General features: G+C 33.7%; 2 protein-coding genes across 4 annotated transcripts; one reads left to right on the top strand and one right to left on the bottom strand.

Moving 5' to 3' along the window:
* The first annotated feature begins 40 nt into the window (after positions 1-40).
* Positions 41-7,705, top strand: LOC115700480 (CST complex subunit CTC1). Of its 3 annotated transcripts, none has more exons than XM_030628020.2 (17): positions 41-1,410; positions 1,518-1,636; positions 1,928-2,002; positions 2,112-2,190; positions 2,302-2,364; positions 2,479-2,550; positions 2,661-2,861; positions 3,142-3,246; positions 3,360-3,632; positions 3,801-4,274; positions 4,389-4,985; positions 5,076-5,167; positions 5,332-5,575; positions 5,696-5,810; positions 6,361-6,695; positions 6,809-6,978; positions 7,309-7,705. In XM_030628020.2, exons 1-17 carry the CDS (start codon positions 253-255, stop codon positions 7,349-7,351), a joined length of 4,215 nt encoding a protein of 1,404 aa, XP_030483880.2. In that variant the 5' UTR covers positions 41-252; the 3' UTR covers positions 7,352-7,705. The 3 variants fall into 3 exon arrangements, with proteins under 3 accessions (XP_030483880.2, XP_060958065.1, XP_030483879.2); XM_061102082.1 differs by having other exon boundaries at positions 3,795-4,274; positions 7,342-7,705; XM_030628019.2 differs by having other exon boundaries at positions 3,795-4,274.
* Positions 7,706-14,352: 6,647 nt separating this feature from the next.
* Positions 14,353-18,384, bottom strand: LOC115700616 (tetratricopeptide repeat protein SKI3). The gene has a single exon (XM_030628224.2). It carries the CDS (start codon positions 18,093-18,095, stop codon positions 14,514-14,516), a length of 3,582 nt encoding a protein of 1,193 aa, XP_030484084.2. The 5' UTR covers positions 18,096-18,384; the 3' UTR covers positions 14,353-14,513.
* Positions 18,385-18,724: the final 340 nt, after the last annotated feature.

The following is an 18,724-nucleotide window of genomic DNA, read 5'->3' as shown; positions in this document are numbered from 1 at the left end:
TGGTAGTCAGTAAACAATGCTCATATCTCTACTCATTTGTAAAGTCCATCAAATATTGGAGCTGAGTTTTACAAATTGCTTTTTCGTCATTCCTCCAAAATTTAAAATTTAAAATTTGAGAGTCTAAACTTGAGTTAATTCACACACAGGCCAAAAAGAAGAGCATATTGACAAGAAAGCTTCAGCAAATTCTCCACGACCACCACAACTACTCACACAACACCTTAAACTTACAAATATCTGATCCAATCCATGGTGTTAATGCCCTTCTCTGAATTTTTCATGGAGGAACCCAAGCTCCTCACAATCGCCCACCTAATCCATGCTGCTCGTCCCCTCACTGCCGCATTCTCTCACCACTCCCACCTCTCCTCCCATTCCGATCAGATACCCGCCACCTCTTCTGCTCCACCTCTTCCTCCCAAAAAACACAATTCAAACCAGAACCCTAAAGTTCTCACTCCACTCCACTACCCGGCTCTCCTTATCGGAACTGTAACACTCCCAGCGGTTGTACATGGTGTTTCTTCTTCCTCTTCTACTCGATGCTCTAACAACAACTCTTGTTTCCAGTTCTCCGATGGTTCAGCTACTGTCTGCTGCGACATTCTCGACCTCCATCTGTCGATGATTGGAAGTAAAATCCGTGTTCTTGGCTGGAATTTTATTCCTTTTAAGCGAGGAGGTGGTTTCTTAGAGATTATTCGATGGGGATTTTTGGACTTAGGGCGTGGTTCTTCTCGGAGTTCCGAAGTGGAGTCTTATTCATTAGTTTCAGGCGGCTGTGAAAATGGTTCCAAGTGTCGCCATCGCCTCCACGGCGTATTGGAGTTTATTAGCCCGATTTGTGTGGTTCCCTGTGCATCATCAGGTGGTGGAAACTTACGGAACACTGCTAAATCCGAAACAATTCCAGGTTTGAATCTTCGCGGGTTTTTGGTTCAAATTATGGTCTGTGAGTGTAGGTTGTGTAGTTCCAAATCTAAGGACACCATTTCTGCCTTGAATGATTCAGTTGAAGAACAGAGTAATCATTCTTTTACCAAACCCTTTATTGTATATTTTTGTGGACAAGCTTCATCTTGGCACCCAGTAATTACAAAACAAATTGGGAATGTTGTAACTATCTCAAACTTGAAGAAGAAGTTAGTTTATATTGGAGACCAACATTCTCGTTTGATGTATGTTACTGCGGAGAAGTCTTGTTTAAGCATTTCTAGATATCGAAGACATAAAATTCATCCAAATAACAAAACTAATGTCGAGGGGAAAGGAGAATGTGGATCCTACACTGGCGTAGTGCGAGGAGTATACATGCAAGGGATGGTTGTTGAGCTTGATAATGAAGTCTGGCTTTTACTAACTAACCATTTGATTACTCCGCCGCATAGTCTCAGGGTTGGTGCTCTGGTAAGTAGTTACTAGCTTTATTTAATTAGTTTTTCTGATATCAGAATGAGATTGAATTGACGCACTTTATATGTAACTTATATATCTTTACCGGTTTCTGTTTTTAGATATCTTTGAGAAATGTTCATTTTGTGAATCCAAGATTTTCCTGGACGAAGATGCTTATACTAGGTGCTTGCTACAAGACTAGTATTACCGTGAAGTGCTTCTCTCCATTGGTAACTGGGTATGTTTTGCCAACTGTAAATTATATGAATTCTCATGGTAGACTTTTGTGGTGGTCTAGATTATGAAAATTTAATGCGTTTGAATGAATGAATCTAAAAGAAAAAGGGGAAAGCCTCCTTTCTCCTCCCTGATTTGGGTTTTGCTCTGTCCTATGTAATTAAATCTAAATATTTGTTTTCTCATTCTAGAATATGTTTTGCCTTTGCATAGTCTACTGTAATTTAGACTAGATTTTCTTGTGGAAGTGCCCATTTAGAAAATTAAAGTAATACTCAATTGTCTGTTGCAGGTGTCATATAATATCTCAATCACCCAGTATGTTAGGGAACTTCATTGACTCGTTAGTCTTTTCTGCTAGATTTTGGTACATTTTTCTTTACTTGTTTGTTCTTAAATTTATGGTTATATAAAATGTTTGAAAGAGTATATGCTATTACCGTTGAATTTACTAGCTAATTGGTATGGCTTTTCAGGGTATTACTTCTTATTTCATGTTTTCGGAAGAAGTTTGGAGGTATGCTATCCGAGAAGGAGATATTGGGATCAAAACATGTAACTTCCCTTGCTTTCATTTAAGCCATTTGAAGCTTTCTTTTTTGTACGCAGTACTTATTGTGTAATTATGTGATAAGGTGATATTTGATGATTGCAAGGTGTTATCAGAAGGAAGGATTGGTTCAGATATATGCTAATGCACATTTACCTCCATCCATGCTTCGATCTCCAGTAAGTCGAGTAATTTATGATAGAATACTATTCAGTCTGTCATTATAAACATTTTTTGGATATTATCTGTGCTATACTTTGACTATGATGGTTATATGATATTCTGTTTGGCAGCAAGGAGTTTTCATGTCACTGTGCAAATATAATTCGTGTGGCTGTGAGGGGCATAGTAGTGACTTGAAATTGGTAAGCTCATACCCGAGAAGCATTTAGATTCAAAGATGATATGCCCTTTTTGTTTTTCATTGTTGCTAATGAAAACCACAAACTAAACTATTTATTTTTCTTTATTTTAGGTTGTGCCTCTAGCAACTTTTATCCATCATTGTGATGCTACATGGATGAGAACAGTACAATTGAAGAAAGACAGAGACAAAGAGTTACAAGAGAACAACTTATACAGTTTATTCTTATGTGAAGGGAGATCATATGATCAACCGATTAGGAATGTTTTCTCAAGTGAAGATATAGGCATTGTGTTAATTGGAAGTCTGCAGGTTTATACTTTGACTTCGTCTTCCATTTCTCATTTTGTACTTGCTCAGAGCCTCAGATGTTTTCGAGTGCAATAATTTTTGGAGGTGTAATATATCTAATATCTGCATGAATGTTGATATATCCTTGAACATTTAGGCTTTGCTACTCTTGTTATCATCATTATCTTAAATTGATTGCATATTGAACTACTCAATAAAGTTGGTTTTGAACCATCTTTTTTCTGTTTTTTTTTAACTTTAACGGCAGTTGATCTAATGATAATTAGTGTTAATGATTCAGATTTCTCCATCTTCCGGCAGATTGCAGTTGGTTGATGCCACTAGTAGTGTTGATGTCATTATACCAGACCTTCCATCAACGTGGAATTCCAGCAGTATATATGAGGTATATATTCCAGAAGTTTTTGTGATTAGGCCATATAATTTATTCAGAATTGGATTGAAAAGGTTCACAGATAAAGATGTCCATTTTGCTTTTTAAGTTGGTTATCTTTTCAGGTGGTTGACTACATTCTTGTTCTTGAAGGAATGCCTCAACTGATGGATTATTTGGGATTGATTGGCAAGCCATTCTCATGCAAAAGTGTCTTTAATTTTATCTCATTAGCTAGGGCAGTAAACTTGGCTGTCCATGTTCAATTTCACCTACGGAGTGCAGCATGTAGAAATTTGGTATTTTATCCTCGTACTGAATTAGGAGAAGATATGGGACTTGAAAGTGGAATTTATCATTTGCTTCATGTAACTCATAAATTTCCAGTTCTGGGCAAGGTAGTCTATCTGATCTCTTTGTGTAGTTGTTGCAGTGTTCTAGATCATTTTATTTTAAATTTGAATAAAAATTATCTTAATGGAATAAAAGAGAGATGTATGTTTGAGATATAATTTTTACCTTTCAGTACTTTGTAAGTAATCCACTTTAACAATCAACAGTTTCAGGGCGACAATATTACCCCAGACAAATCGAACATATTTGTTGAGGCTGTCATCTTTCATTGGAATTTATTCCTTAATGAAAAAGATGGACATGCAACTATGGATTCAGGAGATCAGTTGAAGAAACGGATGAAATATTGTGATGGCAGGCATCATGATGAACATATTTTTAAGAGATGTAAAAAAGACCATATATCAAGCAAGGAATTGTCGGATTTGGTAGATACTCCTTGTAAGGCTATTGGGAAATTAAGGACTTGTTTAAATTCTTCTGAATCCTGTGACAAGCAGAGCTTTTGCAACTTTACTTCTCACCAAATTTCTTGTTCTGCAACTATTAAAGGTGTCAATAATCGTAGTGTGGTTCGTTCAGTTATCCTGCCTTATACAGGAACCTTAAATGGTTGTGGCTTTTGCAGACCTAGTGCACAAAAAGTTTTGCTGGAGTTGAAGCCAGAAAGTTTACATATATATCAAGTGCGTGATGTTTCACTGTTTCTTACCTGATGGAGGGATGCGAAAACATTTCAATTTGTTTTCTTTTTATTGAGTAACCATCCCACTTTTATGTGACATTGCATTTGATTCCAGTTCCTGCAGATTGGTTGCTACTATATTACAAAGCATGATGGAGAAGATTCTTTATGTAGTTTTAAAGATTCTGACCATGTCAGCAGTGCCAAATTTTTTGTAACTTCCAGACATCGTCTCCTGAGCCTTTCGTTTATTCCTGATCATGCTCTCCCAGGAAGTAATTTACCAAGCTGTTCTCTATTAGATTCTTGTTCACTCTGTGATGAGGTTTCTTTGAAAAATTGCAATGAGGCCTGCCTCCATGTAGCAAATGGTGATTGTTTAGAAACCTCTTCAGATGTTTCTGTTCGTGTGCCTTTAAATATGATTAATTTGTTGGACTTAAATTTGAGAGAAGTGAAAGGGGGCCTCTTTGAACCAGTTGTGACATCTGAAGAAATTGCTGAGGTTTATGCATGCCCAGGGACTGTGGCCTCTTATCCTCCATCCTTTTCTAATTCTAATTGCTTGCCACCTGAGGGTAATTTAATTACTTTGCAAGGGCATGTGGTTGCTGCACACTATTCTCAACACCATGGTGACTCTCTTAAATCAAAATTCTTAAGTGGAATTGCAAGCACTTCCTGTTTTCATGTTTTGGTTGAGCATCAAATTGTAAGCTTCCATCACTATTTTTATCTCTCTTTATTGTGTATAATGTTAAAATATTATGCATCATTTCATTGGATTCTCTTAATGGAACAGGTGAAGATAGTTGGTTCATTGAGTAAACATGCTCTCCCTCTTGGTCTTGGACCTGGTGTAGATGCAATATTTCATCGAGTTCTCCAATTGGGGTCAGTAATCTGATTGCGCTTTGAGCTCTTGCTATCTGAATGCTTTTTGTTCCATGTAGTATGATATTGTATTCTTTCAAAGTATAGCAACACATTGCAACCTATACAAGGTTCAATTATAGCTTTTCTTTATGTCTTTGTAATGCTTTAAAATGGTTTTCCAGGGGCCAGAATAGATGGGTGTTGACACCTGTGTCATTTATTGTGATAACTTCCATTGGGGCTGTGAATAATTCATGCAATGACCAGTGTCCTGCTCTTGTTCCAGAAATGAGTTGTTTTACCTCCATGGACACTTCATTTTCGGGTTTGGCTTCTGGTTTTACTTCTCTGGACAATTTATCCTCTAGTCTGATTTCAAAGTTGGTTCAACAACCTGATTGCAGGCTAATGCGTATACATTGCAGGGTAACTTTTACAAGCTGAATTTTATGCCTTTAAGCTATTTGATTTAGTTTATTTCTCAAACTTCTGTCCAATGATTTATTAATGCCTCATGAGAGTACACTATCTTAATTCTTGTGACAGGTTGTTTCTGTTAATATCCTGGTTTTTGAGAAATATAGAAAATGGGTTCCCCTTCTATCTAAGGCCCGTCCTCTGCAGCATCTAGTCAACATTCCAATTGCTGGTTTTTTCTTGGGTTAGTATTTGCCTATTTTGAAGTACACCGGTATGATTCGATAAAAGGTGGTCCAAATCTGATTAGTGGATCTGTAATTTTACATGAAGAATAAAAAGAAAGTAAATTATTTTATACCAAGCAAGGATGTGGAACCTGCTTTCGTAATGAGTTTCCTAGTATGGCATTCTAACTCACTATTTCCCAGCTTTGTATGCTCACACATATTTTTCACTTTTTTGTCCATCTTCTCATAGTCTAAGTCATGATCCCAATGTAATTCTGCCTTTGTTTAACTGCATTGCAAAATTAGTAAATTGCGTAGATTCAGATTCAGTCATTTATGATACATTTTTCTGGAGTAATGTTTGATTATATTCAAGTTGGTTGTGCTAGTGATCATTGTGTTGCAATATCACCCTTTTGATAAATCTTAAATGCTTGGATTTATGGTGATTGAATAGCAAAAGTTCCTGTTGCTTAATTTCTGCCATCCCAGATTCTCTGTTGTGATGGTATATTCTGCTCTTGATATTCAGTAATATTATATTTTCTACTCTTTCTTGTGTAGATGATGGGTCATCTCCTTGCTTTGGCTGGGCAAATGGTGAAAGAGCTAGAAGCCTTCTCAGGCTGAACGATGAACTTCCAAAGAAAGCCCATGAACGTAATAACTGGACATTAAAGGGGGTTGACACTGATGAAAATACACACCACACCATCAGTTATCATCTTGAGAGAATTTTAGAGAACCATGACAGGATTACAGTAAAAAACTTTGGATCATTGTACGATTCCTCATACCAAGATCTTGTTGTATCTGTTAGTCCAGAAAATTCCCTTAGTGTTTCAGATGAAAACTTCCTCAAATCTGTTGTCTTGAATGCTTGTTTTGGTACATCATGGGTAAGTTTCTTTACGATATGGAGTAAAATGATGTTACTCTAGTTAATAGACCTTTTGATCATTTCTTTCTATGCATGTGAAAATATTGAAGAGATACTTCTTAATCTTTGCAGACGATCATTGCATCGATGGTGGATTTAGATGCTGTTGGGCAGTTGGAGATAGAAAAACTTTTACTACCAGAGATTAGAACAAAATCCATGAAAAATGTATGGGCCAAAGAAGTTCATATTACAAACCCCTTCACTGAGGCTAGGAATGTTATTCAAGAATTGCTAGGCAGGTAGGTAAATGACACTTAGTACATAAATCGGTAATGATGATATTCATGTGATATTTGGTTTGGTGTAATGAAATAGTAATAGTTATAGTAATATGATGGAATACGAATGATAATAGGAAATCGATTACAGTGTGTTTGTTGTTGGTAAATTGACAAAATTGTTGCTACTTTAATTTTTATATTTATATAGAGAAAGGGTATGGAGTCATTTTAATTTTAGTTTATGTAATCATCTCTATTGTAATCCTCATTACCTAACTTTCCTATGCAATAAGGATTCATGTATATACAGCTTGTGTTAATTAATCTCTTTAACAATGTCATCACAAGCCCCACCGCTGAGTGTGGTAGTAGTGTCTGCAGCAGCACATAGTGAGCCATGGTCCATCAACATCATCCTCTGATGGTCCTGTTGTTGGCGTCTTAGTTACTATTCTCATCTTAGGAGCAATGGCAGTAATGGTGGGTGGGTTGTGCTCAGGCAAGAGAATCATGGGCTATGGAGATTTCTTCTTGCATTGACAGTAGAATCCAAGTTAATACACCCCTTTGCCCAACCTTGATTGAGATGAAATTACTTGATTGAGATGGCTTGCTTGTATTTTTGGATTATTGGTGGTGGGTCTTTTGTCTTTTTTACTCTTTTCAGTAGCCAAAAATGTAATATGAGTTTACTTTTGACTGATTTCTGGATGTTGAAATTTCATTCCTTTTTGTTTTAGTTCCATACATTATTAGTTCAAGGTTTTACTTACTATTTTGTGTATTGAGTTCTCAACCTTCTCGTCGTTGATATACTTTGACCTTAATATTAACAAGAATAAACTAACCACACTTAAATCTCTTTCTATCAGAGAATAGAATAATACTCCATTTCATGCCTCACATTGGACTTTGACAGTCATTACTATTTAGTACCAACACAAACATAAGTCAAATGCCTATATATGTAATTCATGATATATATGTTTTGAAAGCATTAGGTAGGCTCTAGCTCATGCCTTATTATACATACATAGGACATAGCTCAGTTCAATAAGTTCTATTTGTTTCTTAAGAACCAAACTTATTTATTTTTTAAAAAAGGCTCTTCCTTATTGTAAGAGATAACAATACCGTAGAATTAGAATGTGGTAGGTAAGTTGCTTTTGTTATTATCGAGTGCCCTTCATCTCTATAACAAAATTCACAGCCAGGGAATTAATGGCACAAACTTTGTTAAGTGACGTTTAGTTGGAGGTAATGAAATGGAATGGAAAAGAAAAGAAACAATCTTCATTCTATTATTTTGTTTGGTTACATATTAAAATGTTGGAATCTCATTCCAATAGAATGACCTGTCCACTATTTTGGTGAAATGACTATTTCATTTTAAAATGAAAGAAAAAACCATTCCAATGTATGATAAGAAAAAATTTAATAATTTTTTTTATCAATTTTTTATGTATTTTAAATTTTATTTTATTCCATTCTTATTTATATTCTTATTCCTTTCAACCAAACGCCACCTTAGTGTCAATGCAGGAAAATGCTATGCTAGTTGTGTGCTCCTTAATATTAATTATTGTAAGCTTTAAGGTGGCGTTTGGTTGGGAGGAATAGAAATATAAGAATAAGAATGAAAATAAGAATAAAATGGAATAAAATGAAATTTAAAATACAAAAAAAATTGATAAAAAAATTATTAAATTTTTTTCATATTACATTAATTAGAATAATCTCTTTTCATATTCTATTAAAATAGTAGAAAGAACATTCTATTAGAATGATATTCTAATACTTTAAAATACAAACAAACAAATAAATAAAATAAAAATTATTTTCATTTCATTACCTCCAACCCGCATCAAATTCAAAAAAAAACTTGATATTCTGTCAATAGAAAAAGATTCCTTCATGCATCAACTCTAAAAATCAGAAATTTACACTAAAATAATTCTTTTTGGTTACTTGTGTTTTGTTTTGTAGTGAAAATTATTTAAAACAAATGAAATGATTTCATTTCATCTCACCTTAGCTTAGTAGCTATAAGAATTAAATTACAAACTGACTTAGCTCATTTTCATAATAATTTTCAAATGTTCCTTATTTCATTTCTTGTTTCTCAACTCTGATATGGTATCAGTCCACGGCGACCGATCCTTATCAACAAATTCAAGCCAACCTCAATGGTCAACAATGTCGCTTTGGTCCTCCTTTGATCAAAGCTCTAAATGTAGCAATTTCAGATCAATAACACCTTACTTTTGCTCAATATCAGCCTAGATTGCCATAACTATTCTTACTGGTGTCCACTCGTTCTTCTCTCTGTTCATAAAAATTTACTATGTTTCACTAAATTTTACTTTTGAGAAATTTAAAATATAAATAAATAAATAAAAAAGCTTATATAGATTTGATTAGAACTTTCTATAATGATTTCGGGTTGATTTAATGATTTGATGTATTATAGCTCTTTTTGTAATATAAACTTGGATGATGGACTCTCATAGTCCATTATCAAAGTACTTACAACAAAACAAGTAACCAGTAGATTCTAATGGTTTTATTCTCAAAAAAAATTTAAAAAGCAATGGAAGTAGGCGGCCGGGGGTTGTTGATTCCATTAACTAGCGATTTGCAATCCAACACTATCATGTGACAGATTATTTTCGATGAACAAAAGGGTAGGTGCTAATGAAAAATGGGAAAACACACGAATACTCCATTGACCTGACTTGTATACTCTTATTATTAATAATTTCATTCATAATTATATGGTCAAAAATATGTTTAGTGTTCTTAGTTTAGTTTCGGTTAATGTATAGTATTAGTAGTAATAGGTTTAGGGTTTTTGGTAGTGTTATCCAAGAAAAAGATTATATCTTTTGTTCTATTGATCAGACTGAAAAATGAAGTAAAATAACACTTCTTTCAAATCTTTCAAATGCATGGGATTAGTGTAAGTTAATTATCCATCCACAATCTCAATTCATTGTATAATATTAAGAAACCTTGGCATTACAGATGTCTTATGAGGACTTCACTGAATATGGTCTCAAAATTTGGAAAATGAACACTAATAATTTAAAAAGATGGTTGGAAAGTGTTATAGTTACCATTGAGGCAAAGAGATTGAGATTTTCATGGCTAGTGCTAATAATTGGTTTATTATTATAAAAAATTTATACAATATGGGAGCTGATGAATTCATAAAGTTACTTTATCATAAGTTTTTCAAATAATTTTGTCACACCATTTTAAAGTTACAAAGACTTGTTGTGTTTAGTAGCCAAATTACCAAGGCAACACCAACATCAACAATTTAAGCAACAAAAAAAAAATGTTAATTTTGAAACTTACAACAATCGAAGCTCATCTAAAATTCACAACCATTTTTTTTTTCTACTAAGCTTCATTGAAAATGAGGATATACAATACTCTTAAATTAGTAGAAAGCTAACTAGTCAATCTTTGAATTATATATTATCACATATAGCCCCTAATAAAAATTAAAAGAAAAAATAGCAGCTCTGTGCATGTGTGAAAATTTCATTAACTGATTTGTCTATGTTTTTGATATAAATTTACAAAGACACCTAATATAATTTATATAAACATAATGATCGATAAGGTTGATAAGCTACAAAGGCATAGATATATCATTAATCAATCAAGTATCTTCTGCAACACCTTCCAATATCTCATACAAGAGGGATTAGTATGAACAGCCCTTATCCAAAGAAGAGTCTGGTCCACCTCTTGGATTCTTTTGCAAGCAAATGCATTTGGAAGAAAAGCTCTGCAGGCCTCATCTCTGGTGACCAAGTATACCATTCCATACGCAAGTTGGGGAAGTGGGGTAATAATAACACAACTATATTGATTTGCAAGGTACATAAAAAATACTACATTAGCATTATGTCGTGAGTTTTGCTCAACAATACAATGAGTCATTCTTGTTATGATAAATCCAATTGTTACAAAAAAAATTGTAAAGTTACGCAAGAGCACGTATCAAGTAGTACTCACACATGTGAGATCAAACCACAAGTTTGAAATTGAATACTATTAAATTAGACTTATATTTCTATTTGGTTAATCAAAATAATCTTAGAAAAAATAATAAAAATTGATAGAAAATTAAAGGAAATCGAATAAAATTGTTCATATACAGATGAGAGATTAGGAATATGAATCCTGTTGTTTTAATTATCCAATTATTATGTAATTTATTAATCTTCTTTCTTTAGGTGATGACAGATTATAAAATAACTCTAACTCTTTTCAGATCATTAAAGTCATAAATCATATATTATCTATTGTATCTCTCAATTAGATTAACATACAGTTTGCATTAAGTAATAATTTAATGGTCACACAAGCTATATGAATATTCTCGTTTTAAATAAAAATCTATGTTTGTTCAATTAGAGCATTCCTAATATTTACTTCTCAGATTTTATAGTAGGATCATGAATCATGTTAGAGGTGGCCAATCTAAAACATGTATTAACACAAATATGAACAAATCATAAAAATTCAGAAAGAAAGATTAACAAATCACATTAACTAATTGGAGTAAAAATCAATCAGCATTCATCATATCTCTAAATTGAGAAATTAGTTCATAACTTCAAAATTCAAATCCATGTTCAAACTAGAAACACAAATTAACGTAAAAAATTAAAAAGGGAAAAGAAAGAATTAGATGATGAACTTGATCCAGATCGCCACGCTCACTTCCTCAACCTCCTTATTTGTTTCTAGGGTTTTATTTCTCAATAAATTGGATAAAAATTGGAAACCCGTTTATAGAAATCAATTTTACACTTCAGAATGGTCAAATTATGAAAGACCCGTATTCACGTACGAAACATCTCGTCGTGACCATAAAAGACTAGTCGCAACCACATTGTATAGCTAAAAACCCACGGTTCGCGACCACAATTAGTCACAACTGAAAACGGGCTTGTCGCGACCAGAATTCAATTTCCTGCTTCGATCTCTCTCAGTAAAATATACATAATTTTTACATACAAACTCTAAAAGAGCTAATTCAGGATGCGTTGTAAAAGATAAAAAGAGATCTAGAACTTCTATATTTTGACTTTTTCTAAAATCTGATCAGAACATAATCGAATTCAGGCTTGAAGTTTTTGTTGTATTTTCTTGTAAATTTTTCTCTATTTTATACATCATTTTCTAATATTTTATCAATTTATACATTCCAAATGTGAAACCTGAAACCAAAGAAAATAAGCGTAATTCTATTCCAAAAATAATAATAAAGAAGAAAAATAACTATAAAAAGTGACCTAAAACTTAGGTTAAAAATAGTCTAACATCAATACACAAGTATACGTATCGTCTTTACAAGCAATACTCAAGTAAATGAGATTTACCAATTAATTGAATTCTTGTTTTTATTTGGCAATCGAAAAATAGTTTGTCAAATTAAATAATCTAAACAAGATTTAAATAAAAAAAATAATAAACAAGATTTAATCAAGAAATAAAATTTTTGGGAATTTAATTTCAATTGCTTCCATTTCTTATTTTAATAATGCAAACTATTATTCTTCTTCTATCTAGTATGATAGCGGATTATAAATAATTTATATTCTGATTAAGATATATATAATCTAAATTATATGACAATATCTTTTATTTTTGAAGCATAACAAACATATAATCAGCATTAAGCAATAATTCAAAAATTACATAAGCCACACAAGTACTCTCGTTTTGTGTGAAACCTGTGTTTATTCAATTAGAGAATTCTCAATACTCACTTTTCAAATTTTATATTGAAATCATAAATCATGCATAAGATGGTCAGTCAAACACATATAATAAGCACAAATATGAATAAATCATACATCAATAGAAGAAAGAAATCAAAATAACATAAATCCATAGAAAATTTCAAACAATCTCCATTAAACCAAACTGGAATTTAGCTAACAATCTCCATTAACAAGTTTATAATCAAATCTATAGAAACATAATAAAATAGAAACTTAAAAGAGAAGAGAAGAAATTAAATTTGGAGTTTCTACAATTGCTCCAAAGTTTGATCTCCAATATTCTTTTTCATGTTTTTCTAAGTTTTAAAAGGTCTTCTCCTTTCAAATTTGCGATTCTCCCTTTTAAAAATGAAGACCTAATTCTATTTTTGTTGAAATTCCTAAAATGCCCAAAAAAAACTACGGTGAATATTTTTTATTTTGAAATCTTACTGCGACGATTGATGATATTTTGATTATAACTCTCTTGATATTACTTGGAATTGAACGATTCAAGACGTTTGAAAACCTAAAAGAAAAATCTAGAACTTTTATTCACAACGTTTTCCCTAAAAGTGAACGAATGATAGTCAAAGATTCGCTCGAAGTTTGAGATTTTATTTTTTATCACAAACGGAACGTGTTGAACATCCAAAACTTATAATTTTTTTACTCATTATATCTTAGAACGCCAAATTCTATAATAAATTAATTATTTTAATTTTATTTAATATATATTTTTTTTAATTCATGAAATTTACAATTATTCCTAGTATACTGTTATACGAAATTAGGAAAACTTGGCATTTTTGTTATGGGTAATATTCATTAATAATTTCATTGATAATTATATCGTCAATAATCTGCCATGATTTCGTTAGCTGTAGGTGTAGTGGTTGTAATATTAGTAGTAACAGGCTTAGAGTTTTGGTAGTTATATTGTCCATGTGGTATCAACAAAAAGGTCATATCTTTTGTTCTTCTGAAACTGAAAAATGGAGCAAAATAACACTTCCTTTCAAATTGCATGGGATTGGTATATAAGTTAAACACTATGGATCCCTCCAAAGATAATATAATTACCCCAAACTCAATTCATGGTATAATATTAAGAAACCTGGCATCTCAGATGTCTTATAATAACTTCATTGAATATGGTCTCAAAAGATGATCTTAAAATTTTCACTAGGACAAAATGGCAGTAAATTTATTAAAAAAGAAGTTGACATTTATCAAATAATTTATTAACAATACAGCTCGGAAATTATTTCAATCGGAATCTTTAGGATTTTTTATAGCAAAACTGAAGCTTTTTTAACTAGGCAAAATCAACATTTTAGCAACAAAAAAAATGTTACTTTGGAACTGACAACAGAAGCTCATCTGAAATCAGTTAAGCACCTGTTTTTTCTGCTATGGTAGTTCTGAATTTTCACTATGTGTGATTTCAAGCAAAAAAGTATAAATTTTGAAGTGAAAACTCAAATTTGCAAAGACCATATTTAATAATAGCTATTAAGCTAGTAGAAAGCTAAATAGTCAATCTTTGAATTTTATATTATGAAAATATGATCATATACAGCTCCAAATGAAAAAGAACAAGCTCTTTGTATGTGAGAAAATTTCATTAACTGATTTGTCAAAACAAAGATAAAGTTTGATATAATTTACATAGACATGTAATAATTTACATAAACATAATGATCAATTGAGAATTAGCATTAAGTTAAAGTTGATGAGGCTTCAAAGGCAGAGATATATCACTAATCAATCAAGTAGCTTCTGCAACACCTTCCAATATCTCATGCAAGAAGGATTAGTATGAACAGCCCTTAGAACCCATCTCAATGGAGTTTGACAGTACTCCAAAGAAGAGTCTGGTCCACCTCTTGATTCTTTTGCAAGCAAATGCATTTGGAAGAAAAGCTCTGCAGGTCTCATCTCTGGTGACCAAGTATACCATTCCAAACGCAAGTTTTTCTCCCATTTCTCTTTGCTATCAGAGCCAATGCTACCCTCAGCTTGGGCCAATAATGCTGAGATGATAGGAAGTGGGGTAGTAATAACACAAGCCTTTTGAGCTTTAGTAAGGCTTCTAATTGCAAGCAATAACAACTCCGAATCACCCCATTCCTTGGCAAGTTCTAAACAGGTGGAACCATAACAGAGTTGTATGCAGCTTTCGGCGCTTGACAATGTACAAGCTTGTTCGAGAAACTCCTTCGCTGAGTAAAGGTCCTGTTTCTGTATGGCAATTAAACCTTGGACTAGATTATATAGAGCCATCCAAGCATTCCATGATTTCTTCTCTCCCACCAAGCAATCTTTCATGTACAACTCTAAGATATTTGAACCATTTTGCAAAGTATATTGCGATTCAATCATCTTTAGACAAATCCAACCAATATCACAATCTGTCTCCAACTCCAAACATCTTAAGTACTCTTTTTTAAGGTTCATAACATCACCATCTGATGCATAGGCACGGCATAAAAGCAAATGAGCGAAAAACAAATAACTATCGGGAATTGCAATCGTTGAAGCAACTTTGGCATACTCAATACAACCATTTTGATTCCCACTTTGCAAACTAATCTCAGAAGCACAAAGTAGAAGTTGGAATTTTTCGTATTGATATGACAGATCAGTAGTCTCAGAATAACATTCATTTGAAAGAGCCACAGAGATTAGCCGCTCGAGCATAGTACATAGATTACGAGGAAATCTTTCTTCTCGGGCTTTCTGCAGTAAATTGAGGATAAGTAAATATCTCAGAGTCCTATTCCATGGTTCTTGGCGTAAGCGTTTCTGCAGTTGCTGGACAGTTCCAAGTTCATTCAGACATTGATTTGGGCAGGTTGGGAAAGTAAACTTTGGATTACTACTGCCAATTGCATAGCAAGCAACTGCTCCAGCACCAACAATTTCATATGCTGATTTCAAACCGTCGATAGGAGAACAAGTCGCATTCCCGTTACAGCACCTAGTAGCAAGGTGAGTATCATTCCATTCTTCACCAGATAACAATAAATAGCCTAGTAGATTCCTTAACAAACAACTATTCGGATACATGTGAATAACTTTCCTAAGATGAGCCACTCCACTCTGTAACCCAATAGAATGTCCTGATCCATTTTTCAGCAGTTTACCAAGTGCAATTAGACAATGCATTCCACATATATCTTCATGAGATTTAATAAACTTCCGACTAGTCGAAACAACTGGCTCTAGTCGATTACTTCCATCAAGAGCATGAATGGCAGACACAACAAAGCTAATTTTTGAACTTTGAAACAGTTCCTTTGGCATTTTAAGAATAATATTGATTGCTGAATCTTGACCAGAAATGTAATAAAGCAATCGGCAGATTAAACTAATAGGGGCAGCAACAAAATTATGATCCATAGTAGAAACATTAGCAGCAAGAGTTTTAGCTACAGAAAGGGCCAAATCACTTTGACCAAGTTTCCATAAAGATAAAGCATATATTTGCAAACCTTCACCATCAAGCAATCCTTCTTTCTTTAAGTTTTCACATTCCTCTACAGCATCAAGAGCATTCCCTGCCTTAAAAAGTGATCTGGCCAAATTAATTGATATATCTCTGATTTGAGATTTTGTAAAACCTGTTGAAAGATTGGTGAGTGCACAACGTGCTAGCCTATAGGAAGTAGCAGCAGTTTGATACTCGAACCGTGCCTCACAAACCAGCCCTTTTAAATTATGGGACTCGGGATACTGAGGAGCACGCTGCACAGCCTGCCTGATAGCTCCAAAAACCTGTGGATTTGAAAGGTGGCCCGAAATTACAGCAAGCTTTGCAAGACCAATTTGGAATTCTGCAAGAGGAAGTGTCTGAACAGCTCGTAAACAACTCTCGAAAGCTTCATCTACCGGAGCCTCTTTACCATGGAAATCAGCTGACATGCCAGCCCATGGTAATGCAAGTGAAGGATCTATGCTTCTTGAACAATCAAAAGCAAGTCTTGCCAGTTTCTTCTCATCCATTTCCCTATAAATCTTGCCCAAGTATGACCAAGCAACAGCATGAGAGACATCCAATTGCAAACTCCTAATCAAAGAATGTTGTTTCAGTGGATTAAAATTAGATAAACATCCCAAAGCCACCCAGAACTCATGATTTTCAGGTTCAAGTAACAAGGCCCCCAATGCCATCTTCTCTGGTGGCTGCCAAACATTTATGTCAAGATCAGAACTTTTGGTGAAAGAATTGACAATATCTGAACTTATTGCTATATCTGCATAAAAATTAGCTTCCCATGGAGTCAAGAGCAATGCTCGCTGATATGAGTGTTTAGCAGAAGTTGCAGCCAAACAACAGGCTTGTTTCCAAGTACTGACAGAGACATTAAAATCTTCAACACTAACACCAAGTTCTAAACTCTGGCTCTCTTCCATCCATGGATAACATTTAGCATATGTAAGCTGAATATCACCATGCAACTTCCAAATACATGATAAATTCCCAGCCAAGCTTGTAGTTTCAATGGCAACTTTAGATGCTTCTTCTAACAATGTAGCACCCCATTGAAAAGCTCCCAGATAAATACATTCCTTAGCCCAACCAAACAACCCAGAAGCAAGCCCATAATTTGCAGATATGCACTGAGGTGAAATCTCTAAAGCTAGACGAAACTGTTCAACTCCCTTTTTGAAAGAACCAAGCATAACATAAATGTTTCCACTTTCGACCAAAGCAAAAACTTTCATGGGCTCCAAATCAATGGCTCTCCCATAAGACTTAATTGCAGCCGTAAACCTACCTAATCTGTTATAAGCAAGACCAAGAGCCTCCCAAAGATCAGCACAAGAAGGGTACCCTCTAATGGCATGTTGAAGACTAATTACAGCTTCTGACCATTTACGTTCATGGAGTTGCAAATAACCCAATCTCCTAAATGCCCAAAAGGCCCTTGGAGATTTCTGAGAAGCATCACGACAAACGGTGAGTTCTAAGGTCACTTTCCCTAATGAATCGAATAAATCGCACAAGGATTCCCCAGAAAGAGAATCGTCAGGATTAAGGGATAAAGCCCTTTGGTAACACTTAACAGCTCTCTGGGGATCAACAATGGAGTCTCCTCCTCCTCCTCCGCCATAGTAATAATGCCCTAAGTATCTGAATGCGTCGCCGTTTTGGGGGTTGAGTCTGGCGGAGGCTAAGAAGTGTTCAGCTGCTTTTTCTTTGAATGATTTGAGTGTTTCATTGTCTTCCTCCCAATTCTCCCAGAGAAAAACTCCCAGATCGAAATGAAGAGAGGAATCTTCAGGATTGGCCTGAAGGGACTCCTGTAAGTGTTGAAGCTTGGCTGATTTTTCTCGTTCCATAAACAAAGGTAGTGGATTTAACTAAACCCTTGAGCTTTTGCTAAAACCCTAGAACTGGATTAATAATTGTTGAACAAAAACAAAGGATTGTGATTCAAAGACTAGTAATTTATGATATTCTACTTCTGAAAAAGGATTAAAGGAAGAAACTTTGGTCGTTTGAGAATATAAAGGTCATTGCTTTAATTCCTCTAATCACACTCTAAGTATATATGTATGGGTATACAAATCCTATTCAGATCCAAAATATTTGGTTTGGTGGTATTCTATCTTTTTAATATGTTTTATTATTATTTAATAAAAAAAAGAGTTTTTTTATTAATTTAAAATTTTAAATATATAATATTAATATTTATATATTAATTGCAGTAAAAATTTAATATAAATAGAATATTTATTGTATGTCATCTTTTTGGCAATGTGTATCTTACTAAATTTATAACATTTGTTGGGAGTGTTCTAACTACTTCTATTCATTTTTATCTTTTTTTTTTCTTTCTAATAACTTGCTATTTTTTTTTTCTTTCTAATCTATTGTGTTGTGAGTTTGTGACAATTTTTTTCTAAATGCGTACACCTCATAATTATTTTGTTAGATGGTATAAGGTTTGCGTGTTATATATGTACCT

Source organism: Cannabis sativa, chromosome 8 (genome assembly GCF_029168945.1).
Source record: "Cannabis sativa cultivar Pink pepper isolate KNU-18-1 chromosome 8, ASM2916894v1, whole genome shotgun sequence".
Taxonomy (NCBI): Eukaryota; Viridiplantae; Streptophyta; class Magnoliopsida; order Rosales; family Cannabaceae; genus Cannabis; species Cannabis sativa.
This window is presented reverse-complemented; position numbering and strand designations above follow the sequence as displayed.